We start from the raw sequence: 17,716 nt of genomic DNA on the forward strand, positions 1-17,716 counted from the left end.
GTGTTAATGAGGCCTATTTTTTTTCTCCTAAAATAATAAAATATAGTTATTAAGTTTTTCAGATTAGCATCAATCCAAAAACTGAGATGTGGGATGCTTTGGAAGAACTTAGCACATATTTCAACCTATGAAGGAGAAAACCAAAAAGGTTTTGTAAACCAAACATTCTAGTAACTAGCTCAGCCAGGAAGGCTGCAGAGTAAGTGTGAGCAAAGCCTGACCTCACTCTATTCTACCACACATTCCAGTGGTCTCAAAGATGAAATTTTTTTGTTCCTCTTCACCACCATTACTGTGGCTTCTCTGCAACCTTCCGCTCTGTGATACTGAATCACTCTCCTAAGCTGACTTTCTCTGATACATTTTCAGAGACAGTTTCTTCACTCTGATAGGTGGGAACAGGGTGAGAGGAAAGCTGATAACGTTTCCTAGAAGACTTTTAGGGAGTTACCAACTTAAGAAAAAGAAGGTATGACCAGGATCCTTGCTGGGAAATTAATCCAATGAATATATGGCCCATAGGACAAGAAAGAGATCAGAAAGAAACAAAATTGAGAGCATAATCCCAAAAGTAAGACTAACAATTCTTATGTCAATGATCCTCAACATTAGCGTTGAAGTAAGATTTGGGGAGATGTTTTGTAAGTTCATAGATCTTGGAGAAAACTAGCTTTGAAGGTGTCTTAAAGTGCTTAATGTGTAGGTATCAACAACCCCTTCATCCAAGAGTGCTGTGATCAGGCACAGAAGAGAGAAGCAAAATAGGGAGAAATTATGAAATTCTTCACCGTCAGCACATGTAGCAACAGAAGTAAGGAGTCAGCCAGGAACCCTATCCTCTAAGAGACTCAATGCAAATAATATACCAACAGCTGAATGAGACTCATTACCATCCCTAGATGCATTCAGGGTCCACCTAAGGCCACTGATAACATTTTCCACTTCTATTCCACTAGGGCTTATGTAGCATAGAAGACATCCCTGCCTCCTTAAATATGACAGAAGGAAAACAAGTAGTAAAGAGTTCATGTTGTGCCAGCACTGGCAGGAAGTAGTGATTAAGTGACAGGGACAATGAAGGTCTTTAATATAGGACCCTAAAGTAGTGGTATGCTAGACCTGTCTACAAATGCTTCCCTAAACTCTTTAAACTGCACCAGTAAAAGCCAGCATTGCTATAGGCAAAGTCCTCACCTACATTATTTCCATCTAACCTACGATGACCTTCACCAAAAAGCATGATGTACAAGTGTGTTATTCTTCACAGCATGTGCAAGACAGAGAGATGCAGGAGATACCAGCTATTGTATTCAAGGTCACCACTGCCTGAGCTTCTAGTCCCAAGTGCTTTGACACTGAGCAGAGACTTTACCCCAAAGACTGAGGTAAATGACAGGGAAGGTGCTAAATAAATCAGGATCTAACTGGGGTATGTAGAATGACTTCAGTAACAGTACTTCACAGAGTAAAGAGGTACTAATAACAGTAACCTTATATATACATACACATATGTGTGCATATATACGTATATATATATATATAAAACTTGAAAAATATAAAACACTTTATCTATTTTGATTCTAACAACTCTGTGATAGTAACCCATTTTACAGAAAAGGAAAGAAGCTGATAGTTTAAATAGCTTCCGTGAAGTCACAGATAACAAGTGGTGGAGCTGGAACTTGAACAGAGGTTTTTTGGCTCAATCGAGCACTTACTCTAGGCCACAGTTGTTTAATGAAGCTGGAATACTTTTGTGGAAGTACTTTGATAACTGCAAAGTGGAAAAAAAAATTGTAATCGTTCTCCACAATTGTGTGGTACACATATTAAGGCCCAGTGTGAATAAAGTCCAGTTCCTTCCATGAACTCCTTTACCTTGTGACCACCTCATTTTTTTTTACATGTTGTCTTCTCTAATAGAATGGAAGCTCTTTGAGGGCAGACACTGTGGTTTGTTGTTTTCTTTTTTTTGCCTTTCTCTGTATCTCCAGTGGTTAGTACCATGCCTGGCACCTAATAATGCTTGTTGACTTAACTACATCCCCTCGTACCACTTTTAGGTGCCCTACCTCATTCTGACTAGTACTATGTTTATATGTTGTTCTCAGACCTAGAATGTAAACTCTTCAAGGGTAAGGTGTCATTCACTTCTTTACCCTCTCCCCGCCCCCCACCCCCAGCACTGAGCATAGCATGCACACGTATTGCACATGGTAGGAACTTAATAAATATTTGTTGAAGGAAGGAAAAAAAAAACACATTTCTTAAAGGGAAAGGAAGGTGGGAGGGAGAAAAATAAAAGAGGTTAAAAAATGGAGAAAGATGAAAGAGCTTCCTATACAACGTGGTAGAATGTGACCAACAATTGTCTCTGGTACCATTCAGTGTAACAGACTGCTTTGCGCTGCCTCTCCTGGTAGTTTCCAACATGCCTTTAGGGATCCTACTTTATTAATAGGCCCTGAAGTACATTTCAGAGGACTGGATATAGCAACTTTATTGGAAACAAAGATGAAGCTAAGACAAGTTGGCTGCTTTACAGAAAACACGGAGTGGCTACAAATAGCCTGTTTTGGCCAAAGAAGTGGATGACACAGTGTCAGTCCCAATGATTCAGAGTTCCAGGCCCTCAACATAGAGGGGAGAGGAGAAAAAAGAACTAGATGATCAGTCTGTGACCCTCTTGGGTCACCACATTTATTTTAGGAGAATGTCACTTCTCAGTTACCTATAGCTAAATGAGTTAATGACAACTGGCTTTAAAAAAACACACCAAGTCGAAAGTTTGGCTCCATGAACTCCACGTGAAGCTGCTTACCCAATCCTAAGCTAAAACAAGAAAGATCCATGAAATCACTGCACCACAAAGCTGGAAGAGAATTTAAGAGATTATGCATTCCAATCCCGACATTTTACATATAAGGAAACTGAGGACCAAATATGTTCATTGCCGTACCCAAGATCTCACAGCTAGCAAAACCAGGAGCCCAATCTATTAATGCCCCAGTCTAGTACTGTTCATGCTTCATGCTGCCTTCCCAATTTCCTACCCCTTCTGTGGGGCAAGGCAGGTTGTGAAGTAGAGGGGGGAAGGTGTTCCAACTGGGCTACTCTAGCAGAACGCTGGAGTTCAAAAAGACAACAACTGCAATGAATAAGCTGATGACATATTTTTTGATCACTTCGAGGCACTTGCTCCTCAGCGCCCTAGGAGGTCAGTTTCAGTAACAGAAGAACCCAGTTCTCTTCCCTCAGCTCTTTTCAGTGAAATCACAACCAATATCCTTTATCTCCTGTGTGACAGCAGGCAATTTCTTTAACCAAAAGGAATGAAAACCAGGTAGATTCCCTCCCCCCTCCACTTCCACCAGTTAAATTGAGGAATTATCGGGGGAGCTAGGTGGCACAGTGCATAGAGCTCCGGCCTTAGAGTCAGGAGGACCTGAGTTCAAATCCGGCCTTAGACATTAGCTGTGTGACCCTGGGCAAGTCACTTGACCCCAACTGCCTCACCCCCCCTCAAAAAAAATTAAAAAAAAAAAATTGAGGAACTATCTTTGTTATTATACAAGAAAGTGCCATTTTTCTGCCACTCCTGTACTGAGGGGACAGATTCTCATTTTTACAGGTTCCAAAGTCTTGAAGCTGACAACCCAAGGAAAATAAAATTCCAAAGTGCCACAAACAGAGGAGAAAAGAACTTTTGTCTTTATAATAGGAATCATCATTTCTTTTTTAAATAGAAATAGTTCCTTCCTCTGAGACTGCAGATTTCTGCCTGGGTTTGGTACCTATGTTTTCACTGCTTACTGCAGCAAAAAGCATAATTCTTTTTGGCTCTTTTGCACACATCTAGAGGCATTTTTGCTGATCAGAGCTTGATTTCCCCAAATGATAAATGGAACAACAGTGAATGTTAATCAAAAAGCATTTTTACCACTTTACCAATACAGTCAATTACTTTTGTGGAGGAGACACAAAAGAGGGAACTCTTAAATACCAGGATGTTTACAGATTAATGAAAATTGACTGAGTGAAGTATAAACTTTGGCACTATTCCCTAGTTTCACAGCATTGTATAGAGGGACTGTCAGCAAGTCAACTAATCCTATACTAGGGAGTTCATTTACAAAATGGGGAGGAGAGAAGGCTTCCCCAGATAGACAGGGGTTGGCAAACTACAGCTCAAAGGCCAAATCCAGGTGACTTTTTTGAATGGCTTGTGAGCCATGAATGGTTTTTACATTTTTAACATGAGCTAGAATCCTTGGACGGTCCAATCCCTGGAGCATCAGGTTCATTTCCAAATTAGTTAACACACAAATTTTCTTGTTAATAAAACCACCAAAGCTTTTCTAAGCAATGAGGAGAGCAGGGGAAATTAGACAGCCAGGAGAGGCAGGGCAGAGAAACAGGCTGTTGGAACAATAAGAATGATGCTACAAAAAGACTCCAGGGTAAACAGAAGGGAGGCACTGGCAGATGGGAGATGGAGGAGTTGGGAATAGCAGTTCACATTGTATTAGAGAACTGCAAGCAAAGATACTTCTATATTGGGAGGGGACTTTTTTTTTCCTCCTCAAGAGGCATGGTGGAAGGGAGAAGAGTAGGGAACCTTTAGTCAAATGTGCTTACAAAACCCTTCACTCATAGCCCTTTCAGGGAAGGACTATACTCCACTCCATCCCATTCCAAAGAACCTGAGATGGTTATGGGGAAGGGGAGCTGGCTGCTAGTTATTGTGGGGAGCTCATGCCTCACTAAGCACAGATATAAGATCAGCTCTACCTCTCTTACGGGTGGCCCCACAGCACAGAAAATGGAAACCTAAATGAGGAAAAATAGAAAGTTATCAAACTGAGGAGTTTGTGTTTGCTTATAGTAGAATAAACATTTTAAAAGATTCTAAAAACTTAAACTAAGAATAGGGAAATAGATTAAGTCCCATGGACCAATTTTCAGATGTGGAGTAACTTTTGATATTAAGTGCGCCATTTTCAAAAGATCACAAGGAAAAGCTTTGGCAGAAGAATTCCATGAGCAGACACAATACCCTCCCCCCAACCCAAGAATCACATTTTTCCTTTGAGAAAGCTTCCCATTTTAGGTAGTTCTCAGATCTCTGTGTCCAACACTCTTCCACCACTCATTCTCTATCAGGTCATCACTGTTCAGTTACACTGCACACATGATTATGTTGCTTTCCATTAAACTAAACTCATAAACCTGCCGTTGTGCTGCTCCAAAGCTGGTACAAGGAGAAGAAAAAAAAAAAGGAGAAAATGTCCAAGGTGCTACTGACACTTTTGGGCTCCAAAGATGTCCAACATTACAATATGTTTCCCACACACTCCACACCCTGCTTTTGATGCCAGTCAAAGCGACTGGTAAACCCACCTCAGAACATATCATACTAGGGTTGCTGCAAGAGTATATCACACACACAGAGCTTCACAGCCATCAGGACGACATTGATACTTTCCTGTCAGAACATGGATAAACAAGTCTATCATTTAATCTCAGTATATTTCCTGAACTGTAAGACTTAAGCTGAATGTTCCAGTACAAATATCACAGGATTGTTAAATGTTGCCAATGTAACCTCAGAAAATAGTTGTGCCAACCAGATCAAGTCCCAAACTGGTCATACTCTATTCTCTCTCTAAAAGACAAAACTGTATCACCGTCCCATCACAGAACAGTTTTTAAAAATCATTTACTTAGTCCTAGTTTTAAGGAAGATCTAAATTCTGGTTCCTGACCCCACCCAGAGCTGTGTTCGTGCAGCAACAGACTGCTACTTTCCACATGGAAGGACTGGTTTAAAGTCACTTGGCAAAACGGGTATTTGTGTAGAGTCACAGTCATAACTCTATATAAATGTACCTCCTGCTGCTGAGCTCCTGGAAATTCAGACTCAATTTTGGTAGAAAGTAGAGAAAGAGATGAGGAAAAAGAGACATTCAAAAGTAGTATCAAGAGATGCAGTAAATGCAGACTTGAGAGGGAGAATAAAAAAGAATTGGGTGTCATAAGAAGAGATGACTGAAACAAAGATGGTTTTACAGGCAGTAGACAGCTCTTCAATGAGGGTTACTGCAATGTGTAGAGCAAAACAGAGCTGGCCTTAATACTGGAGCCTCTCCCTGTGTTTTCAGGGCAGAAGCATTTCCGTAGGAGATGAAATGACATCATCTACCAGCAGAGAACTAAGAGCTTGTGTGAGGCTAACTTTAATATTTGCAACACATATATGATTTTGGGAAGTGCAGGCCAGACAGATACCCATTCCTCAAACTACTGAAGCGCAGGCTAGTTCCTAGACTGATCATAGAAGAAGCCGTCCCAGAGAATTACAGGACAATTTTTAATTTGGTTTCAAATATGCCAATGACTCCTGCATAGGTCAGATAAAAGCAGAAGAAACCCAAGAAATGAACTGCCAATTACCATGGGTTCTCACCTGACAGAGCAGAGCACCTTAAAACAAATCAGTCAAACAATACAGAAAGTCATTTGTTTACTGCACAAGTTCTCTGGAGGAATAGTTCTGTTCTAGTTATTTGCAATCTGGGTAGTCATTCTCTTTACCCTTCCAGAGGTGGGAGGCACAATATGTTCTCTGGCTCAAAAAAAAAAACCCCTCACAGCTCGATCTTAAATGCCAGCCTGCCTCCTGAGAAGAGCAGCTAAGCACAGCTTAAGGAAAAGGTATTGAGAAAAGACCCCCACCACCACATGTGATAATGACTGATCAAGAACATATATCATAGATAAAAATTAAACTGAGCTCAATGGAAATTTTTCTTTTTCCTAAGAATGCCTAACTGGCTGGGGATGGCATTCAAAAGGTGAGGATGCTCCTAAAGAACGAATCTATTAACTAAGTTAGTCTGGTAATTCTGGGGTCATCTTAGTTAACAGAGTGGGGTTAATGCCTGTAAAGTCTCTGTGTGTTGCGAGAGGAAGGAAGGAACTAAAAACCAGTCTGACAACCCCAGCAGGCACACACTCCAACAACTCCACCAGTAACTAGCTGTGTGACCCTAAGCAACTCACTTCTCTGGACATAGTTCTCTAGCCTATAAAAAAGAGACATTAGTCTAGATCGCTGGTCTCTTTTCTAGCTTTCTCTTTTTGCAGAAGAGAATTAAGGTTCTCAGCTCTAACATTTGTTCTTCACAGCACCAAAACTCTGCCCAACGTTTGCAACAAACTTTCATACGTCCCATAAAGGTCTGTTGAATGGCTCCTGGCCAAGAGACATTTAATATTTCTGGCCCACTGCCCCTTCAATCACCGTTCCCAAACACAGCTTCAACTACCTTGGGGAAACAATCAATTTAAGACTGTAATATATGTATCCTCAGAATTCAGCAAAGTGTCTTGTATACTCAATAAATGTTTACCAAAGTTTAACTCTTGAAAATGTCAGGGTGAACTACAGGATTAAGGTTACAACTGTCCCAAATATGCCCTGCAGTTCAAAATAGCTCAGAATAGGACAAAAGTAGTGACCAAATCGTCACTATCCTCCCTATGATGAGATTCCTGTAATACAAGATTCTGGTTCTTACCATGTATAATGTTATCAACAAGAATCTTGAGGATTATCAGACCTATTTGCAACTCTGTTTAGGAAAGCTAATATACCTAATTATTAAGTATATCTCCTGAAATCCCATCCCTCTTCATACACTCATCTCTTCTAATACTTCAGCCTCTTTCCCAGCTGGTGCTTACTTATTTAGATTGTATATTCACTTAGTAGCCAGGCACACAAAACAAGACATAATAACAATGGGATTTCCCAGAACCTGACAATCTTTTCAACAGAAGCTTCCTTAGGACCCCAAAAGACAATAAGAGAACAAAGAATAAAACGTCCATAAGCAAAATATTTTGCATAATGGCAGATTCACTGGCTAGGGGAGAACAAATGAATTTTGAATCAGGGTTTAAAAGTGGGAGGAGCAGGAATAGAAAAGTAAACTGCAAAGTGAAATGAACAAAACAGGATTGCCACACAGAAAGAGGAAACTAAACTTACTTTTTGATGGAAAAGGGTGGGGAAGTAGGATGTAGTATAGGAAACAGGCTGGGTAAGAGCTCCCTTTCTCTAGGAAACATGATCAGATGAGGCACTCTCTCAGAAGCCGAGTGGTGAAAGACTGGACTTGGAGCGCAGCAGAATGGAGATTCCCAATCCTAGGGCATCATGAAGTACCATATAACCTTAAACATCCCAGTTGAAAGAGAGAGAAAAGAGAGACTAGGGACTTTGGTAACTTACTCAGTATCAAAAGGGGTAGTCTGACACCTCCCAAGAAAGTACTTGGCAGGTTTACCAGAGAAAATAACCCCTTCTCTGCCTTGATCTGTTATCATCTATTGTTCAACTTCAAAGGCTTTAATTTCCATTAGTCTCCCAAAAGATTAGTTTTTAAAGAACAGCTGTTATGTAGTGGAGAGCCAAAGGTATTATCAGCAGTTTTATATCAGCTCAAAAAAAGCCTGCAAAGACCATCAACAGGGTCAAAAATAAAAATAAAAAGCACAGCAGGATACTCTAGCACTCAAACCTAGTGAACAAGTTTCTAATCAATATCAGGCACTGTATGTGTGCAGGATTAATTCACTAAACCTATCAATGAACATAAGAACCATAATGTATAAATGGTTAAGTCAGAAGCAATGGAAACCTAATACCAAATCTTCATTTTTTTTAATGCTCTTATATACCAACAAGGAAAAGGAACCAAACTTCTCCATAGACAATTATTGCCCTTCCTTTAAAAAAAGAAACAAACAAAAAAACCTTTTCCACCCTCAAAATTCCAGTGTCTGTAAAAAAAACTGATACCTATGTAGGATTAGAGGGAGAACAGAGACCTAAAGTAGGTCTCTAAAAGTAAGTGCATTGGATTAAGTTCTAGATATTATACATTTACAAATTTAATTTCCCCCCTTAGGTTTCACTAACAAGATGGCTCACTTAAGTATAAACTCCTAGTCACTCATAAGAAAGAAAAATAGAAAGAAGAGAGAGTCTGTCAGGTGGGCCTAGAAATTGCTTATGATGTATACAATGAACACAGACAAAAAGATTTCTGCACAAGAATGGTTGCACTATGGGGTTATCAGATTACAGCACAGTTTACTGGTTGGGCACAGCTAAAGAGAACAAAGGCATCACAGCCATAGATGGATGAGTGGGCCTCAACGAAAAAGTCCCAGACAAAAGTGACCCAATGTCATGTCCTCTGGGGTTTTTTTACTTGGTGGTTACAAAGAGAGAGGGCTGAATGGAATCAAGAATAGAGCAGGTCACTTAGTATTCCTGATATTCAAATGGGAATGGTGACAATTTCAGACATACATTGTGATGACTGTTTAGACAGCACTGCTCACCAAATGAGACTGCTGTTCTGGCCCTTCAGGAATCAAAAAGAGCTACAGTTTATGGGTATCTAAGAAATAAAATGCCTGTCCACAAAATTCAGACTTCACTTTATTGGTCTATGTTTATTTCAGGTGACCTGATTCCACTAACCTCCAAATCAAGCCAAGGAGAGGAAAGATCTGACCCCTTTCAATAATGGGAGTGAAGGTTCCAGGCTAGGTAGTGTATTTCAGTGCCTTGGTGGACTAAGATAAGCGAGAAACAAAGATTAGGATATAGATGCTGCACACTGGTGTGTGACAGATGGCTACACTGTCAGCCCCTACACATCATCTTTAATTTTATTAAGATGGTATCATTGTCCCAAATACCAAAGACTGGAGGGAAGGGGAAAATCTCTCATACAAACCAAAAAGTTCAACTAAAATGACAACCTCTCCCACTACTCATTAACAAAATGTAAGAATGAACCTGACAGTGGCTGATTTAAGATATTTACCAGTCATTGTCTTCCCAAAATCCAAACATGTTAATTACCCCACTAGGAAGAGATGTTAAGCAACTCTTACAGCTTATGATTTGCTACACCCTGTATTTCAGTTTGTTAACTGATCATTAGGAAGCAGCCGAGGCCTGATGGGCGAACAATCTGAAAGCAGGCAGGAGACTAAACTCTGAGGCAGGTTTAATAATGATGGAGACCAGCTCTTGAACATTGGCTCTTCCTGAAAGGGATGGCAAAGCTTTTGAACACCCACAGATTGAAGAGTGGCTCCTCTCTAAGGGTCACCCAAAGCCCACTCCCTTCACTTTAGTTTTAGTCTTGCTAGAAAACATTGCCTGTGAAATTCCAGAGTTTTACTGAAATGTTAACACTTTAAATGCAAGAATAAAGAGCATCAAAATGGAGGAATGATCAGTTTATTTCAGGGAATAAAAGAATACGTGTTGTGTGCCCAGAATGTCACCTCATAAATATTTAGGAAATCATAAGTTATGTCCTATTTGTGTCAATTTCCTAATTCCCCTGGAGCCACAGATACAATTATCTTCTCCAATTACACAAAATCTCTTTCTTATTAGCTTTCTGGCACTAGGATCAACCTTCTGAAAAACATGTCCATGGAGGGAAAGAAACCATCAGATTAAAACCAAAAGTACCCATATACATCTAAATATATAAAAATGCATCACACTACATTTGGGCATAAGCATGCCACTGATCTCAAGTTTTCAGACACATTATAGGAAGCAAAATAATTTTAAAAGTAAAAATAGTTTGGTTGCAACTTCTTAAATAATTTACGAGAGAAAAGAAAGGGGAGGAAGAAATATATAATTGCACAAAGTACTTTTTTAAAAAAGATGTACAATTTTAAGCTGAATATTTCATACCCATTAAAACAGGTGTGGCAAAATACAACCCAAAACTAACAAGTGACTTTCTGGTAAAAACAGGAGAGTTAACAATACATAAACATTTCTTTTTTTAACTTCCAGCTGACAGAAGACACAACACTGACCACAGGACACAAGGCCCACAAAGTTAAGAAGTGTAAACTAGTAATATCAGGAAGGCTAGAATTAGGATTCTTTGTAGCAGGAAAGGAGGGGTGAGAATAGAGGGAAAAGTATCATTAAGTGACAAACAGATGTTTCCTCCTTATTGTTAAACCTATCCATCTGGTCAATCTCTTCAGAAAACAGCCTTAATCAAAGTTTTGGAACACAAACATAAGCTCTCACAGGTAATCCAGTAGTAATAGACCCCACTTTTTTCTAGCTAATTAATGACAAGTCTGATTAAAGACCATATATAATAACTATTCTATTTTTCCCATTTCTACTTGGGGGATCAGACTTTCAGCCAAGGACCGAAGGCAGTCATTTTCCAAGTGTCCCTACCTCAAGCTAAAAGTGACTCCCCAAAATATGTGCAACATAAATAAAACTTCGACTAATGAAATGTCTAAGCTTTATACTCAGCCATTCAGCTCATTAAGAGTGTGAAAGCTAGGTCCCTAAAAACCAACTGATCTATTCAGAATAGGAAGAGAGGGGGAGATCAAGAAGTGGAAATCAGCTCAGGGACATCACCAGGAACCATTTAAGACAGATTTTGGTTAGAGCAGCATTCCCAGCTCACTGGAGGTGGCAACAATATCCATTCCATATCATATATTTCCAAAGAGGGTACTTCCACCCAAAGTTTCCTTAAAGATTTTTCATCAATCCCCAGCCCTTTGCACCATCCCTTTCCAATCCCTGACTCACATCCCCTTCCTCCCCCAACACCACACACTTTCCCTCCCACAGACACTCTGCTGTTTTTTCTTCTGGGCTCCTCACATCCTGCTGCTCAGCCCACTCCCAATCTCCCCCAAATTCTTCTGCCTGTCCTGAGACCCCAATTCTGTGGCCTCCTTTACCAAGCCTCGACCCCTCCCCCGGACTCCCAAAGGCACTTCGCCCATCCTTTCGCAAGCCTCACTCCCCAAAACTCGGGTGCAACCTGAGGCCCCACCTTTGCCTCTCAGACCCTCTTGTGGAGACCCCAATTTCTCGCACTCCTGAGGGGGGGTTTCTTTCCCCTGCTTTCGGGCCCCCACCTCCCTGACCACAAACTCTTCAGCCGCGTCGAGCCCCACGTCCCCTGCCTCCCCCGCCCCCCAGTCAGTAGTCCTACGTTCTTTTGGGGGTCCTATGTGTGTCTCTCTGCGTCTCCCAAATAAGCGGCCGGTCGCCACCTTCACACACAAACGCTCCCCTCGATTCCTCCCCTGACTCTGAACTTTCCCAGCCGCGGGTCTCCGCTCTCGGCCCCCTCCGCCAAGCCTCCGCACTCACTCCCCACCCCGTCCCGCTCCCGGCTCCAGCCCCTCTTCGGGTCCTCCCCAACCCAAGGCCCCCGCCCCCCGCCGGCGGGCCTCCCCACCCGACTCCTGTCTCACCTAAACTGGAGGAGCAGCTACTGCTCCCCAACTCCAAGGAGGTAGTCCCGAGCGTCGACGACCCGGAGGACGACGCCATCTTGGCAGCCCCCTCCCCCCCACCCTGGCGCCCTCGCTCCGTCGCAGGTCGGGCTTTTCCCCTTCGCGGCGTCGAATCTCCCCCGACAGGCTCCGCAAGCAGCCCGCTTCCCGCCGGCCGGCGCCCCCTCCTCGAGGGCCTCCCTCAGAAGCGTCCGGCCGGCTCCGGACCCGGCTCAGGACCGCACCATTCGTCCGGCACAGGGGGATTCTCCCCCTCTCTCGGGCCCCGACACCTTAAAGATCTCAACAGGAACTCCTTTCCCCCTCCACCCTGGAAACTCTTTGGTGTAGCCCGGACCGCTTTGGCCACGCCTTCGGGCTGAACCACACCTAAAGAAAAAAGGGGGCGTGAGAAGTCCCCTGCTGAACGAATCCCAACCCCTGTCAGAGACTTGTTTATCGTCCAACTCCAGAGCTCCACACTGGGTGTCTAGGAAAATCCGGGCCCCGCGCATGCGCCCGTTCTCCTCCCTACTTCGCCCGCGTTCCAGCCTACACTTTCGGTGGGCGGGAGCAGAAGGACGGCAAGGCCAATCTGGGCACGTCTGGCGGTCACATGATGCGGGCCTCACACGCCTCAGCAAATCCCCGGAGGCTCGGGGGGGGGGGGGGGGGGGAAAGCCGAATGCGCTTGGCCTTCCTACACTATGGTGGTTGGGGTGGGTCATTTGGGGTGTCCTACTATGGAGAGAGCTAGGAATCAGAAGGTCCGGTTAGCGTCCAATTAATCAAAGGGCACTGACGGAAGAAAAAGCCCTTTGTAAGAGAATTCCTAACAAGTCTAGGAACTTTGAGCTAGGTCACAGGTCAAGTTCCAAGAGCCCCACCTCCGACGTCTACATGGTCCCCTCCCTCCTGATGTCCATCACGATTATCTTCACGTGTGTTCATTCATTCGACACACGTTTATGGGACTGAAGCTGTGGTGTCTCTCTCATAAGCTTCTGAACTCACTCGGTCTCATACTTCTCCATGCCCCACTGGCCAAGCAAAACGTGCCATAGTAAGCACTTGTCACATAATGGTTGAATGAGTGCAGGGGATCAGTGGATCATATTGATAGGGTTGGAATCTGGGCCCCAGAAAGGAAAAACCCTGGACTTTCCCACTTGGCCAAATCTCTGGCGGTCCCCTGAGGCTATAATCCCATCAACTGGCCTTTCACTGTGGCTACACCCAATCTCTCCTCCATTGTCTTGCCTCCCTGTGGCCCCAGGCCACTTCCCACCGTAGGTCCCACCTAGGCTCCATTTCCCACCCTTGGTAATTCTATTACCTCATGGACTACTTGGCCACTCCTAGATCCCTCCCACAGTCTTTCTGTATATAAGGTCCATCTTGTCGCCATTAAGAGGCTCTGATTCTTACAATCTAGCCAATAGCCCATAGATGCTCAGATTCCTTAAGAGTCTACCTAATAGGGTGAATCTTCAATAAACCTTGTTTTTGGCTGCAAGAAGGTTTGGGTCGAACTCTTTCGGGCAAGACCCGGTGTCATGATTTTGGGATTCCAGGACCTCTAACCTCTAGACCTTATCGTAATCGAAGGTCATCTGACCCCATCCAAAAGTCATCATGCTACTCACATAAGACAGAGACAATTAGCTGACATTTTCATCCTGTCATCTTTGTATTAGACTTATTCGTTTCAACAAAATTTGCCAGAAATATTGTGGAAATTTGGAGGAGAGGAGAGAAATCCTGTTTAAATATTTTCAAGATGATTTCTTCCCTATCTCCATTTTAATGTTTCACTTCTTTAGTCTTCTCTTGGGGAAAGAATGTCAGGGCTAGAAGGTCATGGGCATCTGCCCCATACATATATGCACCCCATGAATTATATAAGCTTACCTTGGCAATATACTTTCTAGGAATGTACACATTGATAATGAGGTTGATGCATGCATTGCCAGAGCTAGCTTAGTGGTTGGGAGGGTCTGAAGGAAAGTGTGGGAGAGAAGAGGTATTAGACTAAGTACCAACTGAAGGTCTACAGAGAACATTATGCTGACCTCATTGATGCTTGTGAAACCTGGACAGTATACCAGTGCCATGCCAGGAAACTGATTTGCTTCTATTTGAATTGTTTTAGGAAGATTGTGAAGATCACCTGGCAGTATAAGATACCAGACACTGAGGTCCTTTCTCAAACTAAACTGCCAAGCATTCAAACTCTACTATAGAAAGCACAACTCCAAAGGGCTGGCCACATTGTTTGAATGCCAAATGTAAGCTTGCCCTAAAAGACTATTTCATGGAGAGCTCACACAAGGTAAGTACTCACATGATGGTCTGAATAAGCGATATAAGGAGGGCAGCTAGATGTCGCAGCGGAGAGAGCATCGGCCCTGGAGTCAGGAGGATCTGAGTTCAAATGTGACTCAGACACATAACACTTACTAGCTGTGTGACTTGGGGCAAGTCACTTAACCCCAATTATCTCACCCCCCAAAAAAATCAATACGGGGACACTCCCAAGATCTTTCTTAAGAACTTTGAAATTGCCACAAGACTCATGATGGAAAATGCTATCCACATCCAGAGAAAGAACTACGGAATACAGATCGAAGCATACTATTTTCTCTTCTTTTTGGTTTTTTGTTATTCTTTTTTGTGGTTTTTCCATTTTGTTCTGATTCTTCTTTCATAACATGACTAATGTGGAAATACATTTAAGATGATTGTACATGTATCAGATTGCATGCCATCTTGGGAAGGAGAGAAAGGAGGGAGGGGGGAAATTTTAGAACTCAAAATCTTATAAAAGTGAATGTTGAAAACTAAGAATAAATAAATAAATTAATTTTAAAAAAGCAAAACAAAAAAGAACTTTGGAATTGATGTGTGACTCAGGAGACACTGGCACAGGACCATCCAGCATGATGTGCCCTCATCAGAGAAGGTGCTGTGCTCTATGAGCAAAGCAGAATTGAAGTCGCTCAAAAGAAATGCAAGAGGCACAAATTTGGAGAATCCACCCCAAATATTCACATGAACTATTTGTGCCAGACTTGTGGTAGAACATTCCGAGTTCAAATGGGTCTGAGCAGCCACAGTCCGACACATTGTAACTTGACTCTAACATAGTGATGTCATTTTGGTCCTCTTGGAAAAGGAAGGACAACCAACCAATAAGCACTCTGAGAACTTTGCTATCTCTTATAAAGCCTAGAAGTGAAGAACTATAGTCATTGCTCCCTGCTGCCATCTACTGGACTTTTTGGTTTTGTTTGTTTGTTTTGGTTTCTCCCCAGATATTAGGTTGCCCGGCCCAAGCTGTACCAAAGGAGAGAAGAGGGAAGGTAGTTTGGCATATTGGAAAATCCCTGAATTTAGAGTCAGGCAGGGGACTTGAGTTATAGTCCTAGCCAGACTAGCTGAGTGACTTTGACTAAATTATTTAACCTTTCTGTTCTTGTTCAGTAGTGTCTGAATCTTAATGACCCCTTTTCTTGGCAAAGATACTAGAGTGGTTTGCCATTTCCTTCTCCGGTTCATTTGACAGACAGGATTAAATGACTTGTCCAGGATCACACAGCTAGTAAATGTCTGAGGCCAGATTTGATGAGTCTTACTGACTCTAGGCTTGATGTTCTATCTACTGTACCACCCAGCTGCCCATACATTACCTTTCTATGATTCTATTATTTCATCTGTCAAAGGAGGGTCAGATATCATTCTATGAGCTGCTATGAGTGTAGGAGATTTTGAAAATGGCCACTACATTCCTGGGAAAATTCTCCCAGAGAAGACAATACCTTCCCAAGGAGCCTAGGGTTCCTTTCATACGCTGAGTCACTTCTACAACCAGCAGTTATGAGAATAAAGCTGAAATTAAATTAAATTTGGACATATCTCCATGAGTCTGACCAACATGGAATCCAGCCATATGAAGGAAACCCATCACCCTCAGCAATATATCTGGATCCAGGAGAGAGTAGGATTTGGATAATAAAGGCCAGCTCCTTTGAGGGCCTCCGATTTCTAGCTTCATGCTGGCATAGGAAATCTGTTTTCTCTCCATGCATGAGAAAATAAATCACATTAAAGAGTAATTATATATTCATAACTAAATGAGAGAGGTCAGGAAATGTGCAAGGACATAATGAGGGATTCCTCCTTCTTAATCTTGACTCATGCAGGTGCGGTATGCTGTTCAGTGAGGCAGCCCCCCACCCCCTTCTCTGCAGCATTCTGTTTGAGTCATATCCCTGATCTTCCCTAGCAACATTCCTGGCATAGCACATGAGGACACAGGATGATGTGGCAGAGTGTGGGGGCAAGGGTAGGGCAGAATGGTTTAGCACTCTTGAGGAAGTGGGAAAAAGGGCCAATCTCCATTTTCACTAGAAAAGGGGAAATGGCATGGTGCCTCTAAAAAGAATCATAGAGATAATTCTATATATATGAGACAGTTTGGCATAGTTGATTGATCCCCAAAGCGTTTTCCAAACCTTAAGATGCTATCTAAATATCAGCTCTTATTATTATATACACTCCTCTACTAGGGAAGCCAGATATGACCACCCTCCAGAATACTGGACAGTTTAGTGAATCTAGATTAAGAACAGGTGGAAGGGGACGGAGGAGAGGAGAGGCAGGAAGTTTAGGAATCTTTTTTTCCTCCTCACAATTATGTTTTAAAATTACAAAACTGAAGTAAATTTACAGGAAAAAATATAGCATTAAACTCTAACCTAGTTACCCCTTACAGTTTGGACTAGTTTGCCCTTTGTGATATCTCTTCCAGCTCTAAATCTCTGTGGTTCTGTGAAATTTATCTTTTGATCTTTATTAATCTGAATAAGGGTCAGACTCCATTGATTACCTCAGCTAATTAAAAGTCACTGCTTTTGTTAGGTAAGAACACTTCTTGATTCAATCAGTCAATCAGAACCAAGTGTGAACAGGGCCTGCACACTTCATATTTCTAGTAAACTGATTTTTGCCTAAACCATAAAGAGGCCATGGGTTAACTATATGTGTATATGTAAAATATTCCTGCATATTAATTATTAAATATTAACTATATTATATTAATAGTTAACATATATAACATATATGTACATGTGTATATACACACATATATGAAGAGTTAGGCAAATAGTCCAATCTCTGTCTAAATGTTAGGAATTTTCTTACCTAGGAGCTTGGAGCAATTGTGACTGAATTTTTAACTTTTCATCTAAAATATTCTCCCTAAAACTGAAGAGAAGAAAACCACACGGACTTTGCATGCCCCCAAGGCTTAAAAGAAGCTAATTATTGTAATATTGTG

General features: G+C 42.1%; 1 protein-coding gene across 4 annotated transcripts in view; it reads right to left on the minus strand.

The window, feature by feature from the left end:
- LOC114043178 (phosphatidylinositol 4-phosphate 5-kinase type-1 alpha-like) overlaps positions 1 to 12,462 on the minus strand; it is a 31,028-nt gene extending 18,566 nt beyond the window's left edge. For 3 of the 4 annotated variants that reach the window (XM_027862188.1, XM_027862187.1, XM_027862186.1), the window contains exon 1: positions 12,358 to 12,462. In XM_027862188.1, coding sequence (XP_027717989.1) covers positions 12,358 to 12,436 — 79 coding nt within the window. In that variant the 5' untranslated portion in view covers positions 12,437 to 12,462. The remainder of the gene's footprint in view (positions 1 to 12,357) is intronic. The other variant, XM_027862189.1, reaches the window with a different exon arrangement.
- Between the last annotated feature and the right edge of the window lie 5,254 nt (positions 12,463 to 17,716).

Source organism: Vombatus ursinus, unplaced genomic scaffold (genome assembly GCF_900497805.2).
Source record: "Vombatus ursinus unplaced genomic scaffold, bare-nosed wombat genome assembly UNPS02014768.1, whole genome shotgun sequence".
In the NCBI taxonomy this organism is placed as follows: Eukaryota; Metazoa; Chordata; class Mammalia; order Diprotodontia; family Vombatidae; genus Vombatus; species Vombatus ursinus.